This window comes from Rhinolophus sinicus, linkage group LG01 (assembly GCF_036562045.2).
Source record: "Rhinolophus sinicus isolate RSC01 linkage group LG01, ASM3656204v1, whole genome shotgun sequence".
In the NCBI taxonomy this organism is placed as follows: Eukaryota; Metazoa; Chordata; class Mammalia; order Chiroptera; family Rhinolophidae; genus Rhinolophus; species Rhinolophus sinicus.
This window is the reverse complement of record NC_133751.1, coordinates 126,294,980-126,322,362: the sequence shown is the minus strand read 5'-3', so window position 1 is coordinate 126,322,362 and position 27,383 is coordinate 126,294,980. Positions and strand designations below refer to the sequence as shown.

Below are 27,383 nucleotides of genomic sequence, written 5' to 3'. Positions count from 1 at the left end.
TGGCAAATTCAGCTGGCTCTGTGCTGTCATGCTCTTAGGCCAGTGGTGTAATTACATGCGCCAAAAGTCTCAGTCAGCTGCTTTTTAAATTATCTATGGAAAACTACTCGGAAGGCACTGGTTTTAGCATTCTGACCAACTCTGTTATTGATCAGTGATGGCCCGTCATTTCAGCAAAAGAGTGTGAAGGGGACTCTCCTACAGAAAAAGAAATACTAAATGGGTTTCTAAGGACATATAAGCTTTGGATTATCTATCTTTGATCATCTTTTCTAGTTCCCAGTGACACAGGTAACTGAGGTATGCAAACCAGCAACATACCCCCACCTGGTGGCAGCATATCTGACGGATTATTTGTTTTGGGAACCAAGCTGATCTTTACAGCAAGTGGTTGATAGATAATCTGCTCTAGCAGGTAAACTGTTGAAATCTGGAACTTTCTCTCCTAGGACGATTTCCTGTTCAGTGTCTCCATTTTAAGTGGGATCCTTTGCAGCATCCTGGCCGTGTTGAAGTTTATGCTGGGGAAGGTGCTGACCAGTAGAGCACTCATAACAGATGGTGAGTAAGGCCAGTGCGCCTGCCCTCTGGGGGGAAGATGCAGTGTGGGTCACTTTTAGTTGTTTGTCTTGCAGAAGAGGTCAACAGTTGGGAGTCTGTACTCACTAGCTTCCTTTCCCCAGGCTGTTAGATGATTCTCAGGGTTCCCATGTCAGGGCAGATGTCTTGTGCTCTGGGAATTTAATAAAGTCTTCATGAATCACCTCCACCCTGACCTGCTAACAGGGTAGATTGGGGCTCCCCAGCCTCTTCACTATGAAGGCTGTGTCGCATGGGAGTGACGCACAAAGGGCTTCCCAGAGTCTTAGATTTGATGTCCATTGCTCCAAATAAAAAATAAGTGTTTTTTCTGGCTTCTATAAAAGTTTCCCTCATGGCTTCTTCATGCTTATTTTCCCCTCTGGCTAGTGAGAGGCTCACCTGCGAGTTCAAGTTGCAATTCCCAGGGCTTCGCTGGGGAAATGATTCATGTGTTCTCTGCGGAAAACCCAAACCAGGTAGACGTGTCCCTCTGTGTCTCTAAGGGGCAGGAGGAGCTTCCAGTGTGGCCTTTGGGATGACAGAGAAAGATCTGTGAAAGTAGGAAACGCACATTTCAGTCTGAACTAGTGCTGGCCTGTAAACAAGAAACTTGACAAACATTGTCACCTGGCCATTTTATTTTTCTTCATTCTTGAGCATGTGCCGTTGCCAGGGGGTCAGGAATAGAGACATGAGTCCCCATACCCCGGGGTGAGAGGTCAAAGGGTAAAAGCTTGTGGGTTGGTGGGTGCGTGTCTGCACAAAATAAAGCAGAAATCATTGGATTTTTTTTTTTTTTTAAAGAACCACTTCTTCCCCCTAAACTCTCAAGGTTCTCTCCAGTGTGAACTACGTGAAAGTAGACATGCGTGGGTGGCTGTTGTTCTGTTGTGGAGGGGACAGATGACAATGCAGGGGGCCTTTCTGTCCCAGGTGACAAAGCCTGGTGACACGGTGTGGGCTCCGACTCCTCAGCCTGTCCCACGCTGTTGCCCTGCTGGGTGTGGAGCTGGGCTGGAGGTCGAAGTGATGTTTCCAGCTTTGCAACCATCTGTCCTGGGGGAGAGCATCACCTGTGTGTATGTGTGTGGGCGGGAGGGTCTTCTGATTTGGCCTGAAGAACTGGGGGTTACATGATCTGGCATGCTGACTGCAAAACCAGGGGACCCCAGAAGCTAGTCTGTTGAGAACTACTACTGGCAGCCTCAGAAGTACTTGTGTTTGTTAGAAACAGGTTCCTGGGCCTCACCCCTGAGGATTCTGGTTCTGGGTGGTTGAGGTGGGGCCCAGGAAGTCGTCTTTTACACGGACACCCAGCCCATGCAGTGCGCACTGGGGATTTGTGCTGCCTCTGTGGCCACGCCAAGGGGCCAGGACACAGTTCCACACAAGGGAAGGTGGACCCTGCAGTGTCCCATATGTCCAGCAGCTCTCAGAATCCTTCCTCAAGAGGCCACTTCCAGCAGAGCCTGCTGTCTGCTTCTGCCCTTACATGATGCCACCTTTCTCCCTACGCTACGGAGGTCGTTTGCCCATAGGAAACCAGAACTTTTTCAATATAATAGTAAAAGTTTTTTAAAGCAGTAAAAGTATCGGCGACTGGGACTGAGGCCTCTACTTCCTGCTTTGCTTTTTCAGGCAGCGTGCAGGCCCCTCTGTGTGGACCAGGCGCCCCAGCCCTGCTCCTTGAGCTCCCAAATGAACCCCTGAGGTTGCCTTCCTTGGTCAGGCCCAGTGAAATTAGGATTCAGCCGACATCTGGTCCTGGGTGTGCTGCTGTTAGAGCTGGTGCTGCAGTAACATCAACCAACAGGGTTTCATGGAGTCTGTTGTGCTTGGTAACGCGCTAGGTGCACTGTTAGCTGGGGACCAGCTCCCGATGCGGAATCAGAATGACCTCTTTCTGGTGTATGCAGTGTTGCTGTGAAGGGTCCTGCCAGGTCCCCAAAAGTGGGGCTGCGACTTAATAACGCTTCTGGTATAAGGGGTAGCTCTTTCTACCAGGGCCAGATCTAAAGAGCCTGTGGCTCAGTCCCCTGAGAATGATGCGAGCATGCCTGGGGTCATCGCCTGGGAAGGTCTGCTTATGTGTCTGTCACCCCCTCTGACAGCATGGACTTACAGGCAGTTTGCATCAAGCTGACCCTAGCATATTGTCCCACAACACCCTGGCTGATCTGGGTACTCACTCTTCTCTGGGGCAGAGCCAGAATTTGGCAAGTGTTCATTCCCTGTGATTTTTGTGGTCTGGTGTTTTTGAATCTGGAAAAGAAAATGCCTCCTTTGGCTGTGGAGTCTTCCTTTTCTTAGGCATAAATAGCACAGGGGTGCTTATGCTAAGAGCCAAAGGCTATGTGGCATGAACCAGGGGTTCCAGCTGTGGATTTCCAGCCACTTTTGAGGTTCCTTCATGTCGCTCCAAGGGACACAGCTCTGCTTGTGCCCGTTAGGCTAGAACAAAGCAGAGCCCGGGCTGGACGTTGGCTTCTCCAGCCATGTGTGTGTTCTGTACCCCCTCTCACATCTCTCTGCCTGGAACATGGGTGATGGGGAAAGGCGGGCATGGGGGAGACCACATGGGTCAGCACAACTTTCTGGGCTCCCAGTGGGGAACACTCAGCAGGGGTTCCTCTCCCAGTCCTGAGTCCTGAGTTAGGTCCTAAGGTTACAAAGCTCCTCTGGGGTCTTTTTGATCTATTCAGACCCCAGAAGTCTGATGGTGGTCTAGCAGTCAGACCCCACCCCCCCACATCCCCAGGCAGGAAGGAGGCCCTTTCTGTCTCCCTGCCCATGACCACCGGGCTTGAGCCCCTTCTCAGAACAGTGGGCCCTCTGCCTTGCCTGGTGGTTTTACTTAATGTGTTATAGGTATTCTAGGTACTAAGTTTCTGTTTAGGCCTCACTGTTCTTCTGACTTGCCACCATTTTATATGGTATATAGAGAAGACCCCAATCCTAAGTATATTTTTCTAATGAAATAACTCCTGACTTCATGATTTGCACACACAAAACTAGCCACACGAATAAGCAGTATTTCCATCATACTCTTGAACCAGGGAGGGGGCCGTTACAAAGAGGAGGGGATGGTTTGAGGGAAAATTATTCCACAAACAGGCAGGAAGGCAGGGGTGAGCATTCCTCAGGCAGAGGGAATCATGGTGAGGGCACACCTGGGGCATCCGAGGGGCTCGGCGAGGGGCCCCGATGAGTGGGCAAGAGCAAATCATGCAGGACTTTAGATCAAGGGTAGGCTTTGGGATGTTTTGCTAAGTATTGAAACAGATGTGGGTACATGATTAATGTTTTCTGGAGAGCCTTCTGGCCGAGAGGTGGAGGACAGAGTGGGGTAACAAGTTCCGAAGCAGGGAGAGGTCTCCGGGAGCTGAGGGGTGGTGGTGGCTTGGGCAGGGGTGAGGGCAGAGGGGTAGAGGGTGTGGGGATTTGAGGAAATGTTGGCGGTATATATACAGTGGGCAGGGCTTGGGGATGAATGAGCCATGGGGGTTCATAAGAGAGAGACAGATACAGACAAAGAGCGCTATTGCAAAGAGCAGAGTCACAGTTTCTGTTTCCCCAAGCCTGTTACCCACAATCCCTTGCTTGGTGGTAGTGTCAGCAAAATATGCAGCCGTAATGGTAGCCTCCTGTTAATTGTGTTGTCTGGGATCCAGTTTTACTCATTCATTGATTAGCAGAGCTATGGAGTCTTCTATAATTATCTGCTCCTGGTTCTTCCCTCACTTTGGGAGGTGGGGGCAGGATGGGGATTGGGAGCCCTGCTTGTCAATAATGTTGGGAGTTTTTCTGAGGTTCTGGCTCTGTAGGGCATCCTTGTGGCCACTACCCTGGGAATGACCATGTCAGGGTCTGGCCCTGTCTCTCCAAGAAGGAAGCAAGTTCAACAAATCGCTTCTGGGGCAGGCAGGGAGGGTGAGCCCCACCTGTCACCTGGTGAGGTGGCTGGTTCTCAAGCTGGAGCTGTATGGGAACTGGGTCAGGCTGACACCACCAGATCCTTTGTCACTGGGTTGTGTCCTTACAGGAAGCAGATCTTCGGGGAACAGGGGGCAGAAGAGTGTGGGTAAACTCCAGAATTCCCCACTGCAAATCTTGTGTGTGTTGCTATCAGCACTAGGCTGAAGCTGGCTTTGTATATTTTAAGGTGAAATGATTTTGTACAGCATGTTAACACTACAGATCAGGCCGAGGAAAATTGTGGAAAGGTACCTGAGGGAAGTTCTGAACTAGGGGCCAGAAGCCGGGCTCCAGTGCCGCCCCAGGGACAGATGGAACCCTCTCTGAGTGGAGGGAAGAGGGCTGACCCTTCTCTTGCTCCCTCACAATTCTGAAACATCAAGTGTCTAAGATGGGTTTCAAGCACAATGAAAACTTGTAATCAGAATTTTCTGCATAAAATTAATGTGCTTAATGATACAGATTCTTATCTAGTCATTAATGTTGCGAATCAAGACAGCCTCAGATGTTATTTTAAGTCCTTAAACTGCTGACAGTGTGTATTCTTGACTGCAGCTCTGGTGTTAACTGAGGAGGCAGGAACAAGCTCGTGGGCATGGGTGGAGTAGGGACAGCACCCCAGAGGTGAGGAACTAATCGGCAGGCCTTGTGTGCTGTGTTGGAAAGATGGGTGGTCTGGTGGGGCATTTTCAGCTCAGGGTCTGTCATCTGGAGTGACTACAGCTGGAAAGGCTCTACAATTTTGAAGGCTGTTGCCAGGCAGATACAGAATCACCTCCTCCCCACCAGACCCTGTGTTCTTGGTCTAGTGTTTCCTTGCAGGCTTGTAAGATGTGAAGCTGAAAAGAGGCTCTGTCATAACCAAGGATGAGCAGAGCAGAGGCTCCTCCAAGGTGCAGGTGAACCAGATGAATGGGCCACGAATCCATCAGCTGTGAACTCTCGGGAGCAGGCATGGGATGGGCCGCTGCTGTCAGAAATCAGTCTGGGCCTTCCTTGGCGGGCTGAACTGGGGACTTGGTGGAGCTGAGTGGACATCTAGTGGCCATCTGTGGAACCTCATGTTCTCTCTGCATCCTTTCTGAGCTCTACCGACTTCTCGGAGGGCTCCACTTGTGCCCATGGCAGAGCTGGAGAGAGGGGAGTGGAGGATTCCAGTCTGCCCTGGGCCAGCAGCCATCTCCCTTCCCTATAGTCACCCCCAAAACAAAACTTCCCCAACTTGGAAATGGCCGAGAGGTAAACGCCAGCCCAGGTTGCCTGTGACCAAGTGATAGCCTCTGCTGATACTTTTGGTGGCCTTCTGAGAAAAGATTTTAGTTGAAGAGATTTTTTTCAAAAGAGAACTGGTCTGATTCTATTTGTTAAAAGGAACAGGAAGATTCAAGGGATAGCCCGAGGTGAGAGTCCATGACAGCATGTCATCATGGGAGCGGGTGAATATGATCCTGCTGTGTTGGCAGACGAGGGAAATACAGCCTCTCCCTTCTCAATGTGGACCCGCTGTCCCCTCTGCTTTGGAATCCATGGCGGCAGAGTAGAGGGTATGATATGCAGAGGCCAAAACCAAGGGCAGGACCGAGAGGGAGGAAATTCCAGTGTGCTCTGCGTGCAAAGGGCTAAGAAGGTCTCAGCTGGCACAGAGCTTTCCCTTGTGGTGACTGAGGCTGCACGGAGGCCATTGTGCTTTAAAAACATGCAGGGCTTAGCAGCGGCTGCCCCCTGAGCTGTGTGGAGAATGGAGGCTGAGCCCATTTCTTCATTGTCCAGAGGTGAGTGAGCATCGAGGAGCCACAGAAGCAAACTACTCAGGGGCCCAGGCTGCAGCCCTGGCCGCCCTGAGACGGGGGCAGCAGGGAGGCAGCATGTGAAGGAAGTCTGCCTGCCTCTCACCTCATGGATAGAGGTGGAGACTTGGCCTTGGGACTTGGAGCTGGAGGGATACATTTTATGTGAAGCTAAACTAACCACCACAGTCCCTGCCCTCCTGCTCTCCCCCAGGGCACCTAGAGAGAGCTCTGTATCAGGCTGGGTGTCCGGCATAGAAGGTCCTTAATGGATGATGGGTGGAGGTGCTCACTGTGGGTGGTGGGCAGGCATGGCCCAGGTAGACATGGCAGGGCAGGTAGAGACCCTGCTTGGAAGGAAGAGCCCTCACTTGCTCCCATCTCCTAGCAAGTCCTTGCCTCTCTCTCAGCAGTTCCCTGGGCTGGCCTTGGAAGGATGTAGCCCGTTGGGTGGGAGGAAGTGGGAGGGGTTTGCCTTTCCTAGTCCCTGGCACCTTTATTCAGGTGAAATTGGGTTGGAAGTGTTCACCAGAAACCTTGCAGACAGCCTCCGAAGGGCGTGGGGAGCGTGAGCCGCAGTCCACACCTGGCTGAGGCCTGGAGTGGTGAGATGACAGAGATCTGAGGGAAGGAAGAGGGTTGCAAGTTCATCAGAGATGTCAGTGCAGGCTCCGGCCAGGTTCCTCTTCTTCCCATTATTGGGGAGCCGCCTGTTGCAGTCTCCTCCTTGGATCTACTCAGGCTCTGCTCAAATCCTGTCTGTGCCACACTCATCCTCTCCGTCTGCATTTAGAACCTCTCCCCTAGGTATACTGTCCCCACTGAATGTATTGAAGGTGTTTGATCTCAGTTTTCCTGCCTGAACCTGGAGTTGATGCTTTTAGCAAAAGCATGGTACTTAGGCAGGTGGAGTTGCCCCAGGAATGAAGCAGGGCCTGATGCTGGAGAGGTTCCTGGCCCTGCACAGACCAGCTGCTAGGGGACAACCAGGGCCGCATGGACCCCGAGCTTCCCTGGGCAGGCAAGGAGCCTGTGGCTCATACCACAGTGTGACCCCAAGAGCCCCTTAAAGCCGTTCCCTTCCCATGCGACCCTTGAAAACTCAGGGGTAAAACAGAAGTGTGATACCTAAGTTGTAGGGACCAACTGATGTGTGACATGCGTGAAAGGAGATTGATCCACGTCTATTAGCTCTAGTTCTGTTTGATTGCCATTTCTGCAACCAGGTAGTTAATTCTAGACTTTGCATTTTTCTTCCTGCAGAGTGAAAATCTTCAGATGACTTAAGGGGACTAGAGGGAAAGGATGTGGGTTCAGGTGGAAGCCTAGCCTATCCCCTCTCAAGCTGTAGAACCTTGGTCAATTTATTTAACCTCGCTCTGCTTAACTTAGTTCTCTCATTAGTAAATGTGATAATAATCAGTAGGATCGAGAAGATCCCAGCTGGGTATTGGACCCAGCAGATATTCAACAGACTTGACTCACCAAGGACGAGTAGTTGAATGTCTCCTGTGTGCCAGGCACTGTCCTAGACTTTGCTCCTCGTGAGATCTTCATTCTAGTGAATGCAAGGAAGGCAGAAGATAAACACAGACAGGCTGTGTCAAGCAGGCTTAAGTGCCTGGTGGGGAGGAGGGAGGGCAGGAGGTGATGCCTCTGTCTAGTGAAGTCTCTGGTGACTGTGAGCAGAGACTTGACAAGCCACGTGGGTGTCTGAGGAGTTGGCTATCACCTGCGAGAGTGCTTCTGGGCAATGTTCCTTGCAGCACACATTCTGGAATGCAGAGGCATGGCTGGCATTTGGACAGTTTTCTTGGTGGTTAAGGAAGTTCGCTTGGCACTGCCATCAGTCTCTCTCTGCTTCTTTCCCAGGGTTTAATTCCCTCGTGGGAGGTGTGATGGGCTTCTCCATTCTTCTGAGTGCGGAGGTGTTCAAGCACAACGCGGCGGTCTGGTACCTGGATGGCAGCACAGGCGTGCTCATTGGCCTCACCATATTTGCGTACGGGGTCAAGTAAGTGCCTGCTTTCCTGGTGGCCATGAGCGCTCCATGTTCCCCCTCTGATGGTCGTATCTCATACCTGTGACCCTCCTGAGCCTGGATAAGGTCAGGGGACTGAAAAAGCTCCCAGCAGGGGTCAGATATTCCTGTGGTTGATGCCAAAGTGAGGCAAGGACTGTGACAAGAGGCATAACCTTTAAGTCAAAGAGCATCCTCTTGTCTGTTGTCTTTATTTTTTTGACATTCAATATTTTATATTAATTTCAGATGTACAGCATAGTGATTAGACATTTATATAGAGGGTGCCAAAAAATGCATATACATTTTAAGAAAGGAAAAAAAAACCTATTAAAATTATAATACTCAATATATACAAGTCATGTGTATACATATTTTTGGCACCCCCAGTATAATTTTAGAAGTGGTCCCCCTGACTAGTCTAGTACTCACCACTCACCTGGAACCATACATAGCTATCAATATATTATTCACTATATTCCCTATGCTGTACTTTACATCCCCATGACTGTGTTGTAACTACCCATTTGTATTTCTCAACGTGTTCACCTTTCTCACCCTGCCCGCCAACCCTTCTCCCATTTATCACCCCAACATATCTAGTACACAGCTGATACCATACACAGTTATTGACTTATAATTCCTTACAATATTATTGACCATATTTCTTATGGTATATACCCTACATCCCCATGACTACTGTGTAACAACCAATTTGCACTTCTTAATCCCTTCCCCTTTTTTTACCCACACCTCCAACCCCCTCCCATCTGGCAACCATCAAAATGTTGTATCTATGAGTTTGCTTCTGTTTTGTTTATTTTGTTCTTTAGATTCCACATATAAGCAAAATCATATTCCATCTGTCTTTCATTGTCTTACTCTCCATCAGCACAATAGCCTTCAGGTCAATCCATGCCGCGCAGATGACAAGAACCCATTCCTTTCCCTGGCTGAGCGACATTCCATTGTATAGATGTACCACCTCCTCTTTATCCATTCATCCACCGACAAACACCTAGGCTGCCTCCACATTTGGGCCATTGTAAACAGTGCTGCAATGAACATATGGATGCACACGTCGAGGGGTTTGGGTTTCTTCAAATAACCTGACATGGGATTACTGGGTTCTTCATTTTCTCTTCTTATAGCCTTTGTTTTAAAGTCTATTTTGTCTGGTGTATGTACTGCTACCCCAGCTTCCCCTCCCCCTTTTATGAAATACCTTTTTCCATCCCTTTACTTTCTGTCTCTGTGTGTCTTTCAACCTTAAGTGAGTTTGTTTTAGGCAGCATATGTAAGAGTTTTGTTTTCTTATCTATTCAGCCACCCTATGTTTTTAGAGTGGAGCATTTAATCCATTTGAAAGTAATTGTTGATAGATATGTAGCAATTGCCATTTATTATTTACAATTTTGGATTTTTTTTCCATCTTAAAGAAGACCCTGTAACATTTCTAGTCATACTGGTTTGTTGGTGGTGAACTTTTTAGCTTTTTCTTGTCTGGGAAGTTCTTTATCTCTCCTTCAATTCTAAATGATAGCTTTGCTGGGTACAGTAGTCTTGGTTGTCAATTCTTGCCTTTCATCATGTTGAATATTTCCTACCACTCCCTTCTGGCCTGCAAAGTTGCTGTTGAAAAATCAACTGACAGTCTTATGGGAGCTTCCTTATAAGTTACTAGTTGCCTTTCTCTTGCTGCTTTTAGGATTCTCTCTTTGTCTTTAACTATTGCCATTTTAATTACAATGTGTCTTGGTATGAGCCAAAGGTTAACGATAAAGAGAATCTGAAAAGCAGCAAGAGAAACCAGTTAGTTACCTACAAAGGAGCCCCCATAGATTGTCAGCTGACTTCTCAACAGAAACTTTGCAGGCCAGAGAGATTGGCATGAAATATTCAAAGTGATGAAAAACAAGGACCTACAACTATGATTACTCTACCCATCAAAGCTATCATTTAGAATCAAAGGACAGGTAAAGAGCTTCCCAGATAAGAAAAAGCTAAAGGAGCTCATTACCACTAAAACAGTATTACAAACAATGTTAAAGGGACTTCTTTAAGAGATAAAAATAAAATGAGTAAGAAAATATAACAAAGAGAAAAACTCTCACCAACAAAGGCAAACACTTAATAAAAGTAGTGGATCAACCAACTATAAAGTTAGTACAAAGGTTAAAAGGCAAAAGCAGAAGATCATGTGTAATTACAATATATTAAGGGATATACACAAACACAAAAGAAGCAAAAAGTGACGAAAACAAATGTAGAGAGGGAGAGTGAAAATTGTAGTAATTTTAGAATGTATTCAACCTTAAGTGACCATAAAGTTAAAAGAGACTGCTATAAACATAGCTTGGTATATATGAAGCATAGATCAATGGAACAGAATACAAAGCCCAGAAATAAACGCATGCCTATATGGCCAATTAATCTATGACAAGGAAGGCAAGAATATACATTTAAGTAAAGACAGTCTCTTCAATAAATGGTGTTGGGAAAACTTGACAGACACATGCAAAGAAACTAGACCACTTTCTTATATCACATACAAGAATAAACTCAAAATGGATTAAAGATTTAAATGGAAGATCCAAAACCATAAAGCTCCTAGGAGAAAACATAGTAAGTAAACTCTTTGACATCGCTCTTAGTAATATTTTTTGGGATATGTTTCCTTGGGCAAGGGAAACAAAAGGAAAAATGAACAAATGGGACTACATCAAACTAGAAAGTTTTTGTACATTGAAGGAAACCATCAACAAAATGCAGACATTCTACTGAAGGGGAGAAGATATTTGCAAATGATACATCCAATAAGGTGTTAACATCTAAAATATATAAGGAACTCATACAACTTAACACCAAAAAAAAACCCCCAATCCAATTAAAAAATAGGCAGAGGACCTGAATAGACATTTCTCCAAAGAGGACATACAGATGTCCAATAGATATGTCATGAGGGAAATGCAAATTAAAACCACAATGAGCAATTGCCGCACACCTGTCAGAATGGCTATCAATAAATCAAAAAACAGCAATTGTTAGCATTCCCTTTTGTGCAGTTGGTGGGTGGGATTGTAAATTATTGCAGCCACTATGGAAATTAGTATGTAGGTTCCTCAAAACTTTAAAAATAGAACTAGCATATGACCCAGCAATTTCATCCCTGGGTATTTATCCAAAGAAATCCAAAACACTAATTTGAAAATATACATGCACTCCTATGTTCACTGTAGCGTTATTTACAATAGCCAAGATATGGACCCAATCTAAGTGTCCTTCGGTACATGAACAGATAAAGAAGAGGTGGTGCATGCATACAGTGGACTATTAGCCATAACAAAGAACGAAATCTTGCCATCCACAACAACATAGATGAACCTAGAGCATATTATGCTAAGTGAAATAAGACAGAAAAAGAAATACCATGATTTCACTTATATGTGGAATGTAATACATGAAAAGAACAAAAAAAAGGAGGAAAAATACCCATTAAATTTACACTTTAAACAATTAGGTGAATTGTAAAAGCAGTTTTCCAAATGTCCACTTTTACAGATTACAATTAAATATTTAATTGGGAAAAAAGATCACTTGTAGGGGGAGGCGGGGAGGGGAGAATGGGGAGTGCTAGTGGGTTTCTTTTTGGGGTGAGGAACATGTTCGGGAATTAGGAGGTGGTGATGGTTGTATGAGCTACGCATATACTATAAAGCAGGGAATCATGTACTTTAAAAGACTGAATTTTATGCAATGTGTATTAAAGAAAAATATGACCTCTCCTGTGTGCTTCCCCATGGGCTCAAGTCCCAGGGCTCTGGAGGGTACGTGTTGGGGTGACCTGTCTGTCTCCTTTCTGCAGACTTCTCATCGACATGGTGCCCCGGGTGAGGCAGACGCGCCACTACGAGATGTTTGAGTGAAGGCGCCCAGAGCCACCCATTCTGCATCCACATGAAGACCATCAGGACGACGAAAGGTTTCCACAGACGGTGCCAATATTTAACTGAACATCCAATTTCTGTTTTGGAAAGTTTGTGTTCATGGGAATGAGGTCTGCCCAGCAGGTTGGTCTGCACTGCTCCCCTCATGCCACTGCTCCCGTCAAACCCCTTAGGACACCACCCACAGGAGGGGAGACTGATGTCCCCATCTCCGGTGGGAACTGACCTGTTCTATTTTCTGGGGTAAAAAGGTTCTTGTCGGTAGGATAAGATCTCTGCTTGGCAGAAAGTTCTTCTGTGGTGCTCCAAGACTGAAATGGATAACAATGGACCAGACCCACCTCCTCGGGACTCTGAGGGGCCCCAGCCACCTCGTAGGTCTAGTCTCTTACCTCCTGTCAGAATTTAAGGGGAGACGGTACGTACCCTTTTGTCCCTCATCCCTCTACATACCCAGAACCATCAGTATATTTCACTTCCTAATTTCTATCAGTGTATTTCATTAATTTCATACTGTTTTACTAACCCTCTCTCTCAACAGATTTGTTCAAAAGGAGACCATTCTATTTTTAAAGTACGTAGTGATAAATGTATGAGCTTTGCATGGACGAACTAAAGCACACAACCCTTTCTTGTACATTCAGAACCTGAACATACATGTAAAGACAGAATCCATTTTTGACAGATGTGAAACTAGTTTATTTGTAATAAATAATTATATAATCCATATATGCATATATCTATATGCTGTGTTAAGTGGTAATGATACATTACAGTCTGTTAGAGATGGGTGACTCCTCTGTAAGGAACAGGATGTCTTTAGTTTGTCACGTTAGGTATAGATTCTGTAAAAATGTTCCCCAACATACAACAGTCTGTACCTCTAGCACTGCTGCTTGTCCAGGCGACAGTGTCTGACCAATAAAGACCTTTACCTGTTTTGTATGGTACAAAGAGGTTATCTTTGAGAGTTGACACCGTCGTGCGCATGTTTTCCATTGTGACTGAAGGGTGACGTGGAAGGGTCACTTGTGCCTAATGGCGTGTGAATGGACACCTGAAGGACTGTCATGGTGGGCTTTGTGGCCTCTGTGGGGCATGCATCTCTGCCACTCAGGTGAGGAGAGTGGCCACACATTCATTTGGTCATGCCCGGGGCCCTTGGAGCTGAGCTTCCCCGGAATTGACGGATGGCTGCTCCCCAGGCCTTACCCCGCCTTCTGTGCCCCATCTCCCACCTGGCGGTGTCAGGCTGGTTAAGAGAAGACGGTTTGCGCTACGAGGTCCCTGGTTTAGCCTGATGCTTTCAGCCTGGCTTCCTCCAACAGTATTTTGAGGTGTGTCCTGTGGGATATTAACATGGTACACGGAAAAAGGGTAGACTGTTTGAACAGCTCTGGGAAATGCAAGATTCAGTAGGTTTCTTTTCTGCAGGTTTTCTCATTGTATTTACTATCCAGTGTGGAAAATCAGGGGAAACTAGGATGTAGCCTCCCTTGAGCACTCAAGTTTTTCTTGGCACCTGTTTTGAGATTCGCGTCTCACCAAATCTGCCATACCTGGGGCCGGCATGGTGTCTGCATTGTGCAGCAGCGAGGAGCTCTGCTGGCTTCAGAGGCTGTGGGCAGGGCTAAGCCACGCCCTCCTGCATCGCCAGGCGGCAAGCCCTTGCTGTGGCACCGACTTGACCTTCCGTTTCTAGGGCATATGCCAACTGAGTGCTCACGGGCCACTGAGCCCTGGGTAAAAGAGTTCTCTTTGTGAAGGGAGTGAGGGGCATGTATTCCAGGTCTAACAGGCCCTCAGCATTTTTAGGAGTATTTTACTAGCACAGCCTTAAATAGTTTGAAACATCTGATGTAGTACAGTTATCTCAAAAACAAACAAACAAACGAACAAACAAACAATAAAACCCCCATTCTAATTCAGTTCCCTTCTAGGTAAATGCCCTGAAATGAGTACTGGTAGGTGTGATATAAGGGAAAGACTACTCCACAGTAAACTCACTCCACAGTGAACTCCTCCACGCCTGAAACAGACCTTCCTGTCAGTGTCTTCAGCAGTGTTTGCCAGCGTGGGGGATGCAGCTGGCTGTGTTCTGCAGGAGACTGTGCAACCCACCCAGCCCCCAGAAAAATCACTTCCACCCGTCACACAAGAAAAGTTTATTGAAAAATAAAGTTCTCCCTAGTTTTCTCTACAACAGTGGAAAACAAAGCAGTGCTCTCTATGCCGGTACAGTACATTTGGACAGCGACACCTCATTTGCAGAATCCCACACTACTTAACCTCAGAGTGAAGAGCAGGAAATGGTTGTACCAGGAGGTTTTTTTGAAGACACAGATATGAACAGCCATTAGCTTAAAGACATCAAGATTATGACAGCAGTTACAATAGACAGGACACCTCACCATCTCCTTTGGCATTGAGTGTTATACTACCGTCCTGTTAATACCTGGCCAGGACAGTGAAGCAAAAATGCTCCCCAAGTTTGCCCCCTCTCCCCTTTGGCAGAGGTGGCGAAGTTCCTGTGCCACTGTCCCAGCCAGGCTGTCAGACCTCCAGCATGGCATTGCCCCCCCACCCCCCACCTACCCACTGGTCCTTCCGCCATGCCTCACCAGCTGCAGGGGGTGGGGAAGATCACCTTACGGCTCCACAAAATCGGGGCTGGAAGGAATGATGCTTTGAAGAAGGTAAATTCCAATCTTATACCCACAAAAGTTTAAGACTGCTGATTCAGCTGAAGAGAAAACAAAGGAACTTAAAGACATGGGACTCTGGCAAATTCCTCCATATTTCACAACTGCAATCTATGCAGAATAGGGCCAAGACAGGGGAAGAGGTACAGCTCTTAATATGTCAGGGAAGTAAGAGGCTAAAACTCCACTAAAACAGGAAGCAAGCTGATATTTAGATGATTTGGGAAAATGGAACCATGAGCAGCCTCTGGAAAATGGTTCTGAAGACACTCTCCCCACCCCCAATGTTTCCACCTGCATAGTGAGATAGTCTAGGGGTCCGACTGGCCTGGGGAAGAGGTCGCTCTTCTATGGGACTGGGACCAATACAAACATGTCAGAGCGAACCAGGCCGAGAGTCTGATCCTTGGGGACTGGACTGTGAAGAAACCACCCTGGCCAGCAGGGGACAGAAAAGGGACTTCCTAGGGAATAAGTTCAATTGGTCATTCCTTTTCCCTTACATAAAACAAAACAAAACGAAACAGAAGCCTCTCATTGCATTTCAGAGGAATATAGTTAACTTTGATATAGGGGGTACAGTCTGTCGGAGAACTCATTTTAATTTCTAGCTTAAGAAGTTCCACAAAGAAAAACCTGGAATGGCCCAAGAGACCTCAGTGGGGTTAGGTCCATCCTGAGGCCAAAGGTCACCCATGTCTTCCCCTGTTTACAGTTCTTGCATCCTAGTTTCGTTTGGGGCTGACGTCAGGCCTATTTTCAAATCAGTCATTGTATTCAGGGATACAGTAGCGTTCCAACCGGCAGGGTAGGCGTGGGACGTGGACATGCTAAATCAGTAATTCCTACAACATTCCATCAACCTGGAATAATATTTTCATGTAGGTATTTTGAATTGACATCTAAGGAGTGAGCTCAGCTCTTCTCAAATTTTCTGAAATGCTAATAACAATATTTAATATTTACTAGGGCTTACTATATGCCAGACACTGCTAAACACTGAATCGTCACAAAAACCCTAAGTGCTAAGAAAGCTAGGGTAATTTATTTTTTCCTGCATCTGAGACTATACAGCTAATTAGACCTTTTGCTATAAAAACTCGGTTTTCTACCCCTTTTTTTGAAGCTAACAAGAATGAAAGGAACTCACCCTCAGCTTTAGGAAATTCCTACCTTCCTACAGAAGCGTGAAATCTATTTTTGTCCATCCATACGTCAATTAAGTTCGTGAACTTTCCACCATGCGCTTACACGGTGGCAAGTTCATGAATTTGTCTTACGTATGAAGGTTCTCTGCAGCCCTACAGGGACGGATGAGATTAGAATGGAACCAATGAGAAAACTAAAGTATTTTTAAATAAATAAAACAATCCAGGCTTGGGATAGTGACACATACAACAGAGCCTGTCGTTAACAAAATAGGACTTTTTTTTAAAATCAAGAATTTTAGGGGCACAGGAGAGGGTGGTAATGTTCTAATTATATACACAATCCAGGTAAACCACCTTAGGAAAATGGGGTGGCCTGCCTTGGTCTGGTCTGAAAAAAGCACAAACACACCTATAAACAGCACATAGTTTCAGTCGCATTGATGCTGCACCACCAGTGAGAGGCACGTGGGCTCTCCTCCCAAACTCCCAGAAGGGTTCCTATTCTTTCCCCTTCGTAATGTTAACCAGATCAAGAGTTGAGGGGCCAGTGCTACTAATGAGCCCTGCGGGGACGAGCCCCCTTCAGTGCAACCCCTCAGCTAGGGCTGGTCGTCTGCTCCAGCTGCACCACCATGTACTTGGTGGCCCAGAGTAGAGAGGCCTGCGGGCCCACTGCCAACCAGCAGTCCCCAGACCCCAAGACAATGAGCAGCCTGGGAGGTGTGGGCCGGTCTAGAGGAAGCCAGCCCTTTCCATGGGGTTCTCCCAGCTTCATGGGGGTGTATGTGCAGGTACGTGGTGGCCTCGGGGGCTTGAGGGGTGTTTCTGGTGCCCAGCCTGAGCGTCCACAGTGACGCAAGGACAGGTCCTATCTCCAAGCTGTAGTTGTCTGCTTCCTTCCTTCAATAGCACCCAGATTCCAAAAATCAACCCCAAAGAAAAGTGAAAAGGCACATCAGAGAAACAATAAATATCAAAACAAAACAAAACAAAACAAAACAGACTCTCAATATTTCCAAACATACAGCAAACGAACAAAGCAAACTATAAGCAGTGACCAAAACCCAATTTAGGCAAAAATGCAAAAAACCTCTCCATTTGTACATGTGCAAATCAAATTATATACATGAAATAAATGAGGTGTTTACTGGCATTAAAATAAGTGTGTTTCCCCTTTGAGGAGTCTGTACACCTGAAAGTGTTTACATGTCAAAGGAAAGCTTTCTCTCTTTTAATAAATTAGATAAATGTTTTCCCTCAAGTTTTTAAAGAACTTAAGAACACAGTAGGCGGGGGAAAGCCCAATTTCACTTAGGAAAAAAGTGACAGACCTGGCAAGATATGCTCACAGCACAGGAAGACACTGATCCCGGTTTAGGATTTCTGTCTGTGGAACAATCATCAATTACAAATTGGTTTAGGATTCTGTTAAGAAAAATCACCAAAGGCCCACACTCAGATTCACCTTCCACTCCTGGGCAGGCAGGAATCATGCTCCTTTCCACACAGGGGATAGGTAGGTCCCCTCCCGTTTCCTCTCGGGGGCCACTGACCTGACTTGAGCCAAGTTGTGGAGACCTGGGAGCCAGTATACACCCGGTGCCACCACCGCTATTCATAATGCCCTCAACAACAACGACGACGTAAGTGTGGGTTGGTTTGCCCAGGAGCAGCAGCCCCACCAGCACAACTCCGCCTGACGTCAGCCAACACTGGACCGCAGCAAGCAAGAGGGATCTGAAGCGGGGCGAGTGGCCCGCTGGGCTGCCTGACCTGACGGTCCCGACTGGGAAGGCAGAGAGGCCCTGAGCTCAGGGGCAGCCAGCAAACAAGCCTTGCGAGGCAGGCGCAGCATCTTTCCACAGAACCGAGCTTTCCAGCTCCCTCGCTTTCGGAGCTCCTGTGCTTGTTTACGAAACCGCTTTTTGCAAAATGGGTTAACCTCGCGGAGCGTGGGAAATCGGACTCAGCCCGCAGGCTCCCTCTGCTGGTCAAATGCCCCCACTGACATCCTCAGCACTGGAAGCTCCTAGAAGAATTCAGGAGAGGGCAGCAGTGGACCAGGAATTGCAAGCCTGGGAGCTCAAGCAAATTCCCACAATTTAGGGTGCAGCCAAGAGGCTTGTTCATAGGGAAAAGCAGTTCCTAACAGCACGGATGGCAGTTATTTCTCCTCCTGCGGCAGGAAACTGCCCTTGCAAAGCTTCAAAGAATACATACGCACTGACTCAGCACCCTATTTCCAAGGTTTCCTTTGGACTTCTGCCCTTGTTGTTGGGCCCAGGCCTCCCCATCAGCACTCTCCCTAGCACATGTGCTTAGGGGCCACTGAGGGGCGGGGGAGACACCGGCTGTCCCTTCTTACCCCCTCCATTCTCTAGGGTTCAGGTCCACTGAGAGTCTAAGTGAAAAAGAGGCTGGCTGTGCATCTGGTATTGTTTATGCACCAGGGGAGAATGGAGAAACAGGCAGAATCTAACTTCCCATACCTAAAGGCTCCACACTCGCTCTGATCCTCGCCAAACAGAATCCTTCCCTTAGCCTCCCTTGTCGAAGGCGTGCCCAGCCACTAGCCTTGCCTGCTGTTCTGCCTGGTAGAGGCTGGGCCAGCTGCCCCAAGGGCATAGGGTGCTGGGAAGCCAGGGCTGCTGGCAGACCAAAGCATTCAAAACCACCCCCAAGGGCTGTGGAGCGTGACAGCTCATAACCGGGGCATTCTGCGAGAGAGAGAGGAGAAGGCTCACGTCCCAGCATGGAGATGCCAGGGGATTCCCAGGAAACATACACTTATACCCAGAGCACTGAAACAGCGCTTACTGGGGGTGGGGAACTCACATAAAGGCAGAGCACAGGGACTCGGGGGCTGGAAAGGGGCCAGATGAGTCTGAACAGGCCAACCTGCCAACTGGCTCACCCCCTCAGAATATTCGTGCTTGGAGTAAAAGCCAACGTCCGACTCCTTTGCAAGCCTCCCCTGGCTCCACAGGTGAGCAGCCAGGAGAGTGTGTTACATCCAACAAGCCCGCCCCTGCTCCCCAGGCCAACATCAAGTTTAGCGAGAGCCCCATTCCATGAGCTGTGGCGAAATCAGACATTAGCGGGAATGTGAGAAAGCCCGTCTGGAGCCCCGCTCCAGTGGGGTCGGCCGTTCATAGGAATCAGCTTCACTTCTGTACAATCCCAGCTCAAAGACAACCCTCGTAAGGGGTAAACATCATGACCAAGTCCTAGAGCAGCTCTTTCAGTCCCAAATTTTGGGGTTTACCACACACTAGCAAATGTCAATTCTCCAATCTTGCACTTCCTTCCTAAGGGGACCCTAACCAATTAGGACCGAGGTGTGCGTGGGATGGGGGAATGCGTGGAGCAAAGGAGTCTCTCACTGCAAAGCAGCTCCGTCTTTGGTCCCTGGCTGGGCTCTCTGGACAACACAAGCATGTCCCCCCCATGCCCAGAGGGTGTGTGTCCTCCAGCTGCCATCCCTGAAGCACACACACAGGATTTTCTTTTGTTTGGCCACCATCCACTTTGAGGACCTAGGTCCCCACGGCTGCCCTCGGGCGTGCCACCAGCCCTCAGCACATCCTGTCTCCCTCCTGCACCCCAATAAATAGACAGGAATAATATTATAGTGAAGGTGGATGGTAAACAGTGGAAAATCAAACATGACATGTGACCAATCCCTCTTTACCCTCCCTTAATCCCCCTCCCTCCCTCCCCAATAAATAAGTTAATGAATTTAGGAATGCTCCCATACAAAGTTCTTTCCAACCAGCTCAATCCCCTCCTCTAGTTTTGTTTTGTTTTAAATTAATCTTGAGATTCTCTCTCTACCCTGAAGCAGCTGCATCGACAGATTCTCCCTACAGTTGCTCTTCAAAAAATAAAATGAAGTGCAGGGAGAAGCCAGGCTCCCCGGCCCGATGTCTGCTCTCATTTTGTCTTGGTGAAAACTCCACTGTGGTGCTTTGACACCTGTGGGAGTACAACCAAATTGAAACCTTTCACCACAAAGTTCAGGCTCTGGCAAGAGTCTCTGAATGACGTGTGCCCCCTGGCTCTGCCAGGATGCGGCTCGAACCACTGTCTTCCCCCAGCAAAGTGCGTGTGGGGCCAAGCCAGCGGCCACTATAGACAGTCTTTACAGAGAGCCACCTGGCCCTTGATGAAGTCCCGGCAGGGGCAAATCCTCTGGTGCCTGGGGTGGGTGCCTGCACAGCTGAACAGCAGGAGGTCACCTTGAAACACACAGTGCTTGTTCTTGGGGTCGAAGGAGGGCACCAGGATGTCCTTGGCCAGCTCTGAGCTTTGGCAGATCACCTCGTACCTGGAGAGGAAGAGAAAGACACACAGGTTGGAGATGCAGGGGCTGTCGTCATCACTGGCTCCTTCGGCCCACCTGCCGCGGTCTGGGGAGCACATTTGGTTTTCCTGTTGTAGAAACGAGATGGCGCCATCCTCTGACCCAGCAATTCACCCCCACTAGGGATCATGGCTCGACAAAGGTATGTGTGTGCCTGGATACGTGTGTGGGGGGATGTATGCCAGGCTGCTAGTGAGGCTTGACTGTAACAGAGAAAAACTGGGAATAACCTAAATACTCACCAAGTGGGGAACAGCTGAATCATGATGGCATGTCTGTGCTTCTGGAGTTTTATGCAGCCCATGAAAAACAATGAAGTAGAAATGCAAGCACCAGCATAGAGGGCTGTCTTGGAGAAGGCCAAGTAGCAGACCGGGATGTACAATGTGATCAACGTGTGTGTGCATATAAGTGTGTACGTGTGTGTGAGTGTGTGTGAGAGAGAGAGAGAGCGAGGGAGGGGGAGAGAGAGAGAGAGAGAGAGAGAGAGAGAGAGAGAGAGAGAGAGAGAGTATATGTGTGTAAAAAGTTGAGAAGGCTACACACTAAAGCCTTAACAATGGTTACTTCTAAAGGAGTAAGATTGGGGCAAAGACGTGTATTATTTAAATACAGAGGGTGCCAAAAACTTGTATACACGTTTTAAGAAAGGAAAACTGTATTAAAATTGTAATACTCAATATATACTGAAACAAAAGATGAATACAAGTCATGTTTAACTTCTGGAATTACAAGAGATGCTCACAGTGGTTCCCATCAGTGTCCAGACACTTCTGATTACGGTGAACTACTGCTTGAGCAACGCTGACCAAAGTGTCCACTTGTATACATATTTTTGGCACCCCTGATGCCATAAACATTTTTAAAAACTATGTTTAGTGTTTTTATTAATGACTTGCAGAGACTCTTGCTATGTGGCCTTACTCTCCCACTGCAGAGTAATCAGATGGTCTCCTAGGGGCACGTGTGTCCCAGGGGCATTTGATTCACTGGACCTACTGCAGCCACGGCAATAGCCTACTGCTGCGCCACCCCCGCCCTTAGAGGTAAGTGCCTGAGGCTCCAGGATGTGCAGAGCAGGGGTTTGAGTCCAGGCCCGATCCCACGCCTGTGTTCTTGCTCCTCTGCCATCTTCTCCCAACAGTTGAGTTGTCTGTGTGCTGCAAACCGTGTGCTTCGCTCTCTCAGGCTGGGACCACTGCCTGGGGCCTAAGGATAACCAGGCATACCTGTTTCCAACAGCGTGGGCCTCTTATCTCAAAGAAGAGCTGCAGATCTTCTCCTCTGGCCTGGGGTACATTGGTTGCACCTACCTTGGCTCCCCCAGAATAGAGAGGCCTCAGTAGGTTCCAGCCTGGTGTCCCACATGCCAGGTGGGAACCAGTTCAGAGAAGAAGGTGTAGGGAGGCCAGGCAGACCTGGGTTTGAGTCCTGGCTTTATCTCTTATGAGCTATGGGACCTTGGACAAATGACTGAGCCTCTCTGTGGTTCAGTTTCCCCTTCTGTGAACTGGGGAAAAAGAATCCTGAACTCATGGGGGAGATGCAAGAATGAATGACATTAGTGCTTACAATGCAGTTGGCGGAGTGTAGCTCTGGGTAAGTATTCAATAAATGGTAACTGCTATCATAATGACAGTCATGCTGTCATCACGATCACCATGCCCTGCAGACACGGGATGGGCTGTGCCACCTTCCTCCCTTGCTCTATGGTATGAATTTCCACACATGCCAACCATCTCCATTTTGCTTTGTGCCCAGAAGTCTTGATGCCTGCCGACAGGGCGGGGACCCAGATGGGGAACTCGAGGTTTCCTGCTGCCTCTGGAAAGCGTCCAAATGTTGGGGAAAAGCCTCATTTCTCCTGCTTCCTCTTGTCTTCTCCAGTCAACTAACTGCCTGGCCCTGTGCCTTTGCCAACTTTCATCGGGTGAGTCCCAGAACGTCTGGTGGGGCTTCTGGAGGCTGTCTGGGGCAGCCAGCGTGGCTCACGATGCTCAGAAGGGAAGCACCCCCTTATCTTGCTCCTGCAGTCAGCAGGGAGCTGTGCGGCTTCTCTACACGCCCTAATGCCTCTAGTCTTGGCCGGCCAGCAGGGAGATGGCAACACCCAGAGGGTTAAGGTCACGGGCCATGACGGCAAGGCCAGGAAGTGGCGGTTTTATGGATTTCCTAAAGGAAAATGAGTCAGAGATGTGGTGCTTCTAGGTCCTCCACGGGACACCCCTACTGGCCAACTCATAGAAAGGGATCTTCAGAGCTCACGCGTGCATTAAAAGTTTCCATATGGAATGTGGCCTTGGGAAACAGAGTTATGCTTATGCTATTTATTTAGGTGAATTATAGCAGCTGCTATGTCTTAACTTAAGCCATCTGCCTGATACACTGCTAACCAGGAGCGTGGAAATCTCTACAATTAGTCTCAGACCCCATGGCAAGGGGTGTAATTGTCAGGAGCCATGAAGAAACCCTCCTGCTCCCGTCCCAGGTCCCCTGGACTCAGACTGCAGGCACATCCTCGGAGGGCGGGGGCACACTTATGTACGAGTCTGTGAGCACATCTCAGCTGGTCACAGTGGAAGCAGCCTGGCCAAGGACCATGGCCAAAGACCACCATAAAGTGCTCAAACAGCATATGTTCCCAGAACCACAGGCAACCCACCACGAGGCAGCTCCCCAACTGTTCACTTGACACCGTGCCAGGGGCACACAGGGCTCCGGATGCCATCCAACTCCCTGTCCCCCAGGGAGCTCTCTTTGATTAGCGTGCAGGTCCCTGTCCCATATCCCTGGGCAGTCAGGAAGGCCATCCATCGTCCTTGTTTCATTAGTGAGCAGGAGAAATCGGAGGGGAGGTGACTTCCACAGACAGCCTCCACAGCCAGCAAGCCTCATTCCCGACCTGGGGGCTGACCCCTTACCTTTCCAGGGCTCACATGTCACTTCCTGCTTCTTGGCTTCTGGGCTGACTGCCTCACACATATTTTCTCTCTCTATCTCTCTCGGACACACACATACTCTCTCACACCCGTTCAGAGACCCCTGGCACAGTGTGCCGTTTCCTTTCTGCAGCCTGTGCTGCTGACCTCTCCAGCTGGCCTGAATAGCTTCTCTTACAGGATGCGAGTTGGGGCTTCTGAGGCCCGTCAGCCCTCGGCTTCCACTGTATAGCCTTGAAGAAGAATAAAAGGGCAAAGGCCTACCTTCCCCTGGGGCCCCAACTTCCTGAGAGGACAAAAGCTGCCCAACCCTCCTGACACAGAGCCTCACACAGGACGAAGGGATGGGAGCTGGCCTACGCCTCCCATCTTCCCTGCACGAGCGTTCCCTTCCTCCCTCACCCCTGCCCTGCTTATTCCAACTCTATGTGGGCCACGCGCCCCAAGCTCCATTGTGACTCGGCCACCTCCCTTCTCTCAGGCGCCGAAGTGCTCACAGTCTAGATTTCACAGTTTGGAATTCCCCCAAACTCAATAACCTAATACGGAGGGTGTCACAAAAATGTATATACATTTTAAGAAAGGAAAAAACTTTATTAAAATAACCCTGATGGTAACCACTTTGAGCACCTCTTGTCATTGCAGAAGTCAAACGTGACTTGTATTCATCTTTTGTTACCGGTATATATTGAGTATGACAATTTTAATACAGTTTTTTCCTTTCTTAAAATGCGTACACAGTTTTTTTGGCACCCTCCATATTTTAGAAGCCACAACTTGAAAAGGTAGCAAAATGACAAACGAGGTCTCACATGAACACACTAGCCAAGGTCCTCCCGACTGGGTCACATCGTCATGGACGACCCGGGGCCTCTGCCTTCTGGTCTGGGTCAGGTCAGGACCCCCTTGAATCACGCATGCTCTGTGCACAGGAGTTTGTGGTCACCCCTCTAACACGTACGCCACGCCCTGCAGGAACAGGAGCTCCAAGACCAGCTGCTTGACTCCCCGATTCAAGATGACAGCATGGGACGCTCCAAAGGACCTCATTCATGTCACAATCCAGACCGGCAAGTCGGAGAAGAGAAAGCAGCACAGGCTGTAGGAGCAGCTCACAGCCAATTGGCCATGAATATGGGTGTGCCAGGACGGCCACACCGAGGAGGCCCTCAGCAGGCTGCCAGAGAGCTGGGGGTTTGCAACATTATCAATATTTACAAGTGCGGGGACAACATATTCAATAGGTCTCTGATGCTCAGAGAATTAATTTCAGGCAGCTTAATTGCAAAATTAGCATTCACTGCAGCCTCCTAGGAAGAAAACCCACATATCTACGATGGGGGGCGGGGCTGTTAAGCAATCCCCTGGCACATGGCCTGGCTTTTCTGTCTTGGCCTGGTGGCCTCCCGCTGGCCCCACTGCCCGGAAGTCTCTGGAAGAGGGGCCGTCCTGCTCTATCTTCAGCACTGGCTGCACAGTATCTCAGCATCACTCAGGATGCTCCCATTTTATAGGTGAGAAAATGGAGGGAACAGAGAAAACCAGCCTATTGGCTCCGCTTCCTGTCCCTCTGGAGGATCTGGTCCTGTGCCCTAGACACTGGCTGGCTGTGTGCGGCCCCATGCTAGGGGAGCCAGGCCCTGGTCTCGGGACTCACAGCGACCCTGACTCCTGCCTGACCGGGAAGGACCACTGCTGAGGACGGCTGTTTGGCTTCCACTCCCAGGCTGCAGCATCTCGTTTCCTCCTTCAGAGGGTGGGGGCGGTGCTGCCGTAGACAGTTCTGTGTGTCCAGTCCCTAGTGTACCCACAGAGGATGCAGGCTCTGATACAGAGAGAGATACTCGAGGTTCTCAAAAAGCCACCTTGCTATAGGAGCGTCTGCAACAGGTGCCAGGGGAGGGTCCTGCTGGCACCCCCGAGCTCAGGACACGTGCTATGGAAATGAAAGCTTCTCGTACCATTACAGATGTTCCATAAACATCTGGGCACCCCTCCCTCTAACAGTTTCACTGGTGGCAGAGCAGGGCACCACACCGACTCTCTCCTAGCCTGGCATTTGTTTTGATGTTGAGTCAAGGCAACCTCTGAACTTGGTCTTCACGGGAAAAACAGCATCGCCGATGTCCTCCCTCAGGAGAGCGTCCCTGCGGCTGAGATGCTAGAGGCCAGGTACTTTCTTTCTTTTTAATTTATTGGCGTGACAATTGTTAGCACAATTACATAGATTTCCGGTGTACAATTCTGTATTACATCATCTATAAATCTCATTGTGTGTTCACCACCCAGAGTCAGTTCTCAGGTACTTTCAAAAAAGGGTTTTATACACTTTTGAATAAGACTGACAGGCGTGCCAGGCCAGCTCAGACAACTGCGCACAGATAACCACAGTGGCCAACTGCGTTCTCTAACAGGGCATGGAGCCAGAACAGGGCACGGGCAAGCCTCGGGCCCTGAACCCCCTCCATTCCTTCAGCATCCTCTTCAAGCCTAGGACTGTACCACCACTCTACTGAATATCTAGGGTGGGGATAGCAAATATCTTTTTTTAGGGGAAAACACCTAATTGGAGCTATTCAGCTGGGGGTGGGAATTAGGTAATTTTAATTAAGCAATAGGTGGTCCAGGGTGAGGCGTAATAAAAATGGGGAGATTGAAAGGGGGTCGTTTGAGTCAGAGGCCAGCAGAAACCTCCCATGGAAATTTGGGAACTGCAAGGGCCAGACTCAAAATGCCCCTGCAAAGGGAAGAGAATAGCATCTGCAAGAGTAATGCAAGCACGAGGGCACAAGTTCAAGCACCACAGACGGCCCCACCTGGGTGCAGCTCTGGCCTGTCTTTCCGGCCACCTCCTGCTAAGCTGCCTGGCTCAGGCCCCTGCAGTGCCCCACGTTCCAGAGGTGCGGGAAAAAGGTACAAAAGGTGCCAGGGCTGCAGTGGGGGAAGGAGGCGATGGACTCCGCTGTGGGCAGTTGTGTGCCAGCTCCTTGCCCCTATTTCTCATTCCTTCCTGACTCTGGGGTGGAAGACTATCATCCACTGCTTGCACTGCCCAGACTCTGCTGGGGGGCCACCTGGGGACCTGGCGACTGCCAGGGCTCCCCAGGGCCAGGTCCGTTTATGCTATGATTCTGTGCCCACCTCTGCTCCGATGGTTCTTGGGTATAACATTAACCAAACTGAACACCCCTCACAATCTCCAAACACAGACATGGCATTATTGATGCAAACACAACACCTCCATTTGAATTCTAAATATATCAGCATGCCAGGTGACCTACCTAACCATAACAATGCTGGGCTCACTTTCTCTTGGGGGGGGGCAATCATGCTGCTACCTGCTCCCCTTCCCACGTCTTTTCCCAGCAGCCCACAAGCCGGGGAACAAGAACTTCGTCCTTCTCAACCCACCTAACCCAGACGCAAGCTGGAGCCTGAGGCACCGCCCACCCAGCACTTACTTCAGCAAGTCTTTGTCTTTGTTGAGATGCTGGAAGAAAGAAGGCTCACAGATGAGCTGGTTCTCCTGGCACACCTGCTTGCAGGACTGCCCGGGCTCAGCAAGCTTCACCTGCAGGGCACTGAGGGGTGGCCACATTACTTGTCCATGGCAGAAGTCCTAGAATGACAATGAAGCCTTCAGCCAAGGGACCGAGGGTGCAAGTGGGGAACCCCAGCTTGCCAAGCAGTCCCCCCCCCAAGGGGAGGCCACCCGATGTGAGAGCAGTGAAGGGGTGGAGGTGGGAGCCCCACAGACTTGGGGTGGAATTGGGCTCAGCCAGAACGTGTCCATGGGCGGCTCTTCACCTCTACCCACCAGTTTCCTCATCTGCGAAAGAGGACAGCAGCAGTGTCCCCAATACGGGGCTCGAGGGGCAGCAGGAACCCACGTCACGGGCATAGCCCCGGGGCTGCCA

The 27,383-nt window shown here is 49.0% G+C and overlaps 2 protein-coding genes across 9 annotated transcripts in view; one reads left to right on the top strand and one right to left on the bottom strand.

Annotated features, from left to right (window-relative positions):
- The window catches only part of TMEM163 (transmembrane protein 163), a 214,217-nt gene extending 200,952 nt beyond the window's left edge, over positions 1-13,265 (top strand). Inside the window, exons 6-8 of the mRNA XM_019731141.2 lie at positions 450-561; positions 8,217-8,358; positions 12,230-13,265. Coding sequence (XP_019586700.1) covers positions 450-561; positions 8,217-8,358; positions 12,230-12,290 — 315 coding nt within the window. The 3' untranslated portion in view covers positions 12,291-13,265. The remainder of the gene's footprint in view (positions 1-449; positions 562-8,216; positions 8,359-12,229) is intronic.
- Positions 13,266-14,461: 1,196 nt separating this feature from the next.
- The window catches only part of MGAT5 (alpha-1,6-mannosylglycoprotein 6-beta-N-acetylglucosaminyltransferase), a 322,695-nt gene continuing 309,773 nt past the window's right edge, over positions 14,462-27,383 (bottom strand). For all 8 annotated transcript variants that reach the window (XM_019731135.2, XM_019731136.2, XM_019731137.2 and 5 more), the window contains 2 exons: positions 26,928-27,085; positions 14,462-20,491 (listed from right to left, as the gene is read on the bottom strand). In XM_019731135.2, coding sequence (XP_019586694.2) covers positions 20,293-20,491; positions 26,928-27,085 — 357 coding nt within the window. In that variant the 3' untranslated portion in view covers positions 14,462-20,292. The remainder of the gene's footprint in view (positions 20,492-26,927; positions 27,086-27,383) is intronic.